A 6,753-nucleotide genomic window follows, 5' to 3' on the forward strand; every position below is an offset into this window, starting at 1 on the left:
CGACTGAGAAACATATAAGCCTCAATCAGGTGTCACTTTAGTTTCAAGTTTTGAACTGATTCAAATCCTTGACTTTGTACATAATTAAAGTTGAAGTTAAATTTTAAAAAGATATTAGGCTCCTTCCTAACAGACACTAATTGGGTCTTGTTTGGAAGGAGCCTAATTTCTTTTTCAAATTAAAAAAAATAAGACACTAATTGGGTCCTGTTTTACTAATTGAAAAAACATAAAAAAATGTCAAAAAAATCCCCAATATCGAAACAAGGAGACGGCGAGGTCAGATTACTCGAGTCGAATCGCTTTAAACTTCCATTAAAGTTTAGTTTTATGATCCAACCATATGGTAGGGCCACATCTTGGTGCAACTTTGATCTTCGCTCACTACTAATTGGTATGTCTCCCTTGCTAGTACAAACCCAAAGGCAATTACAGAACAAGCTTATCGTAAGAGCATAGGAATAACGATATCCGATTAGTAGTATCTCCGATTCGGCCATAATAAAATTTAAAGGGAAATGATATCAGCACGACCATGTTTTATTAACTACTCAAACTCAGCTCATCTTTTGTTATCTAAAGTAAGTGTGAAGCAACCAATTACTCCAAAAGCTTAAGCTGTTGGAGTTATTTGATCATTTAGACTTCAACAAAGACAGCTTGTGAGATTTGCTAGCTAGTTTTGCTTTGCGGAAAGCCATTTCACAGCTGTCTTTTGCAGGTGGGAACAACCACATCAGATGAATTAAATGAAGGAGACAAAATCTGCCAAAAGTCAACCTGTGTGCTGTTGTCACGTGCAAAAGCCATATGCAAAATGGCCTTCCGCATACCCAAATCCACAAATCATTTTCCCACAAAAATTTTTCTAATAAGACGATTTGTGATAGAATTTTTCCAAACCACCACCTTTGGGACTGATGGGGTATAAAAACAGCAGCCTATTAGCTGTCAACACGTGGCCCGAGGATGGCCCACCGCAGATCCCGCGTCAGCAGGGGTACAATGACTTGGAGAACTGGGGGGCAACTGATGGGGTATAAAAACAGCAGCCTATTAGCTGTCGACACGTGGCCCGAGGATGGCCCACCGCAGATCCCGCGTCAGCAGGGGTAGCTTGGTAATTACCGCAGAGTAGGTGAACTCGAACCTATAGCTGGCCGACACCTATCCTGGGATAATAACTCTCCAACTACCCCAGGTTTCCTTCTATAAAAGGGCTTCCAAAGCTCATAAAAATAGGTAATAACTTCTGACCCACCACTCTTAAACAAGCTCTGCACTCCTGCTCATACTGACTTGAGTGTCGAAGGGCCTGGTTGGTCTTCTGACCTCGTTCGCTCCTTGTGCAGGACTCAACTCCTTCACTTTCGTTCCTCAAGATTCAACTCATCCACTTCAGCTCCTCGGGTCCTCCAGCTCGGCTCTTACGTCATTGTCATATCTGTTACCGATTTTAGGCCTAACAGATTGGCGCCATCCGTGGGACCACGAACTAAAAGGTGTTCGAATCCCCTTACAAAATGGCAGGATGGAGGAATGCTCGGGTACCAACTGCACGGACTACCCGAGCCGTGTTGCCTCGCAGGACCCAGAGCGAGCGGATCGCCTTGCAGGTGGTTGCTCCCTTTGCCACAGCAGAGCAAAGCCCACCTCGTTCGGAGCACCTCAACCCTGCGCCCACTCCGGATCAAGTTCAAGCTCTCTTCCAACAGATGACTGCTCTTGTCGATCAATATCAACATCTGATCCAAACGCCTCAACAACATCCTCCAGAAGCTCCACGACCTGTACAGGAAAGGTCGAACGACCACAGGGGAGAGTCAATGCGCCACGGTGAGGACCGAACTCACCACTCCACGAGACAAGTCCAGCACCCCAGAGCCAGGCACGCCTATACAGAACCTCACCACCGCTGGAGATCGCGGTTCCGCTCTGCACGAAAGCATCGAGCCCAAGCAGACCGCACGCTGCAAAAAACTCTGGCCTCATCGTAGGAGTCCGGCTCTGCGGCGAGCCAATCGGTGGAGAGAAACAGGTCACTAGACCGTAGAGCTGATCCGATGCTACGGAGGATGGAAGAAATGGACCATCGAATAAAAGAGCTGGCAAAGGATCAGAGCCAGCCCGCTTCGAGGGCGTTCTCAAGCAGAACGCCGTTCACTGACGATGTCATGGGTGCCCCAGCGCCCAGAGGATTTAAAATGCCAACCGTCTCGCAATACGACGGGACCACTGACCCTGTGGAGTACTTGGAGACATTTAGGACAATGATGCTCCTCCACGGCGCGTCAGACGACTTCCTTTGTAGAGCATTCCCGACCACACTGACTGGTGCGGCCCGGGACTGGTACTCAAGGATCAAACCGAACTCCATCAGCAACTTTGAGGACTTTGGGGATGATCTGGTCCGTCACTTCATGAGCAGCCGTAGGCCAAGAAAAACAACAGCATCCTTGATGGCCTTGCGGCAAGAGGATAATGAACCTCTGAAGGCATTCGTAAGCCGCTTCAACAGGGAGGCACTCCAAGTGCCAAATCTAGATCCCTCAGCCGCCACAAACGCGCTTCTCACGGGTGCTAGATCTAATGATTTCCGCCGGTCAGTGGCTCACCGAAACCCGCACTCACTGGCAGATCTGATGGCCGGAGCAGAAGAGTATATATCCGTGGAAGAGACACTGGCGGCTCTGGACTAAAATCGGAGGAGAACCTCTGAAGACAAGAACCCTACCAAGCAGCGTAGGGATGATAAGACCGTCAGAAGAGAAAAGTCCCCCCAGAGGAGGGAAGAGAACTTTACCCCTCTCAACAGCTCTCGGAGGCACATACTAGCCACTATCAGTAGGGAAGAGTTCGTAAGGTGGCCGACCAGAATGATCTCCAAGGAAAATAGGAGAGACAAGTCGAAGTGCTGTCGGTTCCACAGGGACCACGGTCACGACACGGATGAATGCTGGCAGCTCAAGGAAGAAATCGAGCTGCTGATTGGCCGGGGATACTTGAAGAAGTATGTCATAAGCGACAGCCACAGAAGTGAGCGCAAAGGGTAAAGTCCCTAGGGCCGGAGCCCTCGGCGGTCACCGCCGCCCCTTGCCCGGGGTCAATCTCCTCCGCCATCCAGTCCACACCAGAGGCACACCGATCCCAACCAAGGGGAGTCATCGGCACGATTATGGGCGGACCCGCCGCTGGGGGCACATCATCTGCTGCAAGAAAAGCATATGCACGCCGAGTCAACGCCGTGCACGCATGCAGCAAGAAGATGAGGACGGAGAATGAGATCTCCTTTTCAGATGCGGATCTTGACAACCTGATACTGCCACACGACGACGCACTGGTCATAACCATACTCGTCGCAAACTGGGAGTTGAAGAAAATCCTGGTCAAGAATGGGAGTTCGGCCGATATTTTGTACTATCACGCTTTCGAGAGAATGATGATAGGTGACGACCGCTTAAGGCCGGCGAACTCATATCTGTTCGGTTTCTCAGGAGAGGTCGTCAAAGTGGAGGGACAGATTGAACTCCCAGTCCTCGTCGGAAAGCCGCCCTGCCAAGCTTTCGCCATGGTCAACTTCCTGGTAGCGAGGGCCACTTCGGTCTATAACGCTATCTTGGGACGGCCTGGCCAGAACCTGATCCGCGCCGTCGCTTCAGCGTATCACCAGAAGATGAAGTTTATTACGCCTAACGGCGTGGGAGAAGTCCGGGGAGACCAACCGCAATCCAGGGAGTGCTATGCAATGGCACTCAAGGGCAAAAACGCGGTGGAATCGCTGCCGATTGAGTTACTCGATCTAAGAGAGGAAGCCCAGGGGACTCAGCCCGCTGAAGACCTCATCTCCATCCCAGTGTGCAAAAATGATAATGAGAAAGTCGTTCAGATCGGCTCCTCTCTAAACAGCAGCACCCGGCGTAGCCTCACCCAATTTCTTCAGGACAATGCAGACGTCTTTGCATGGGCTCCCGTTGACATGCCTGGCATAGACCCAGAGGTCAGCACGCACAGACTTGGTGTTGACCCAACCTGCAGGCCGGTAAAACAGAAAAGAAGACATTTCGCCCTCGAAAGGTGGCAGGCGATAAAAGAAGAAGTGGAGAGGCTCTTAAAGGCCGACTTCATTCGAGAAATCCAATACCCAGACTGGTTGGCAAACGTGGTCCTGGTAAAGAAGACAAATGAAAAATGGAGGACCTGCGTTGATTTTACTAATCTGAACAAGGCCTGTCCCAAGGACAGCTACCCGCTCCCGAAAATCGATCAGTTCATTGACGCCACCGCAGGTCACGAACTACTGAGCTTCATGGACGCCTTCTCCGGATACAACCAAATCAGAATATATGAGTCGGACATACCAAAGACTTCATTTGTGACGGATCAGGGTACTTACTGTTATCGTGTCATGCCCTTCGACCTAAAAAATGCCGGGGCACGTATCAGAGGTTCGTGAACAAACTCTTCCGGAACCATATCGGTTGCAACATGGAAGTCTATGTCGACGATATGCTGGTCAAAAGCCGAAATGCACAGGATCATGTGTCCGATCTGAGGGAAACATTCCAAGTCCTTAGAGAGCACGGCATGAAGCTCAACCCCACCAAGTGCACTTTCGGTGTCAGCTCGGGAAAATTCTTAGGGTTTATGGTAAGCCGAAGAGGGATAGAGGCCAATCCAGAGAAGATCAAGGCCGTGGTGGAGCTCAATCCACCAAAAACCATCAGAGAAGTGCAACGGCTAACAGGAATGGTAGCCGCTCTGGGGAGCTTCATCTCAAAATCTGTAGAGAAGTGCCTGCCCTTCTTCAACGAGGTCAAAGGACTTAAGACTGCGCCCTGGACAGAGGAGTGCCAGGCCGCATTCGAGGAGTTGAAGCAGTACTTGTCCTCTCCACCACTGTTAACAAAGCCGGAACCGGGCGAGGAGCTACTCCTGTATCTGTCCGTGAGCCCCATGGCTCTAGCAGCTGTCCTAGTTCGTGAAGAGCACAGCCAGCAAAAACCGGTCTACTATGTTAGCCAAGTCCTGCATGATGCCGAAATCAGGTACCAGGGGGTCGAGAAATTGGCCTACGCCCTGATCATGGCAGCCAGGAAGTTGAGGCCGTATTTCCAAGCCCACACAATAAAGGACCTGACTGATCAGCCGCTCAGGCAAGTTCTCCATAAGCCGGACACCTCAGGACGACTCGTGAAATGGGCTGTGGAGCTGAGTGAATTCGATATCCAGTACATGCCAAGACCAGCAATCAAGGCTCAAGTGCTGGCAGATTTCGTGGCTGAATGCACCATCCCCCAGCAGATCACCGAACCCGAAATTATCCAAACCCCAGCTGTGGAAAAGGTAATCACAGCTGAGGAGCAAACAGAAGATGGAACTGAAACAGAAATCATCCCCGTACCAGTAGGACAGGATCCATCAACCTCCGAACCGCTCTGGGAAGTGTACGTGGACGGATCTTCGAACAAGGGTGGCTATGGAGTCGGTCTGGTTCTAACCGGGCCTGACAACTTCACTTTAGATTATGCCCTGGGATTCGGATTCCGTGCATCCAACAATGAGGCAGAGTATGAAGCCCTCCTCGCCAGAATGAACCTCGCAGTCCAGACCAGCGCCCAAAGACTGAAAGCGTACTGTGACTCCCAGCTGGTTGCAAACCAGATTCAAGGGATCTATGGGGCCCGCGACAAGTGTATGATCAAATACCTCTCTAAGGTCCGCCAGTTATCTAGCAAGTTCAAAAGTTTTGAGGTCGTCTGAATCCCCAAAACCGAAAACACAAAAGCAGATGTGCTGTCTAAGCTGGCCGCATCCGGATACACAACTCTCGGAAATATATGTATGGAATTTCTCTAGAAATCCAGTATCGAAAATAAGGCCGCTGAAGTGATGCAGGTGGAGCACGAGTCCTGCTGGATGGACGAGATCATCGACTACCTGCGTAGTGGAAAACTACCCGAAGCCAAGAAAGAAGCCCGTAAAGTGATATAGAGAGCAACCCGGTTTTCCCTCGATGGTGAGAACCTGTACAAAAGGTCATACACCCTCCCATACCTAAAGTGCCTCCGGCCCAGCAATGCCGCGTACGCCCTACAAGAGACGCACGAAGGTATTTCTGGGGAGCATCTAGGGGGCAAGGCCCTGGCGATCAAAGTGTTGTTGAGAGGCCTGTACTGACCCACATTAAGACAAGACGCACTGAACCTCGTCAAGAAGTGCGAGAGATGCCAGAAGTTCTCTCCCACCATTCACCAGCCAGCTGTGTCTATGGCCCCGATCATCAGCCCACTCCCCTTCGCAGTTTGGGGGATGGACATCTTGGGCCCCTTTCCACCGGCCTCCGGAAGGCGCGTGTTCGTAGTAGTGGCCATTGATTATTTCACCAAGTGGGTGGAGGCTGAACCTCTGGCCCAGATCACAGAGCAAAACGTGCAGAACTTCTTTTGGAAGTCAGTGGTTTGCAGATTCGGGATCCCCGGCGTCTTGATATCAGACAACGGTAAACAGTTCGACTACCGGAACTTTCGAAAGTTTTGCTCCGACTTGAAGATCGAGCAGAGATTTACTTCGGTGGCGTACCCTCAGACGAATGGGCAGACAGAAGTAACGAACAGAATCCTACTGCAGGGGATAAAGAAGAGGCTGGACGAAAAAGCTGGCCGGTGGGCAGATGAGCTTTATCATGTCTTGTGGGCGTATCGCACCACCCCGCGCATGCCAACGGGGGAGTCACCATTCAACTTGTCCTTCGGG

The 6,753-nt window shown here is 50.7% G+C and overlaps 1 protein-coding gene across 1 annotated transcript; it reads left to right on the top strand.

The window, feature by feature from the left end:
- Positions 1–4,746: 4,746 nt before the first annotated feature.
- On the top strand, positions 4,747–5,760 carry LOC143891690 (uncharacterized). Its single transcript, XM_077396233.1, has one exon. It carries the CDS (start codon positions 4,747–4,749, stop codon positions 5,758–5,760), a length of 1,014 nt encoding a protein of 337 aa, XP_077252348.1.
- Positions 5,761–6,753: the final 993 nt, after the last annotated feature.

The sequence above is a fragment of the Tasmannia lanceolata genome, unplaced genomic scaffold (assembly GCF_043159265.1).
Source record: "Tasmannia lanceolata isolate RefF3 unplaced genomic scaffold, GAP_Taslan_0.1 ptg000015l, whole genome shotgun sequence".
Taxonomy (NCBI): Eukaryota; Viridiplantae; Streptophyta; class Magnoliopsida; order Canellales; family Winteraceae; genus Tasmannia; species Tasmannia lanceolata.

What these genes read in the sequence shown, in the direction of transcription:
- LOC143891690 (XM_077396233.1), top strand. Translation starts at nt 4,747, where the DNA reads ATGGTAGCCGCTCTGGGGAGCTTCATCTCAAAATCTGTAGAGAAGTGC.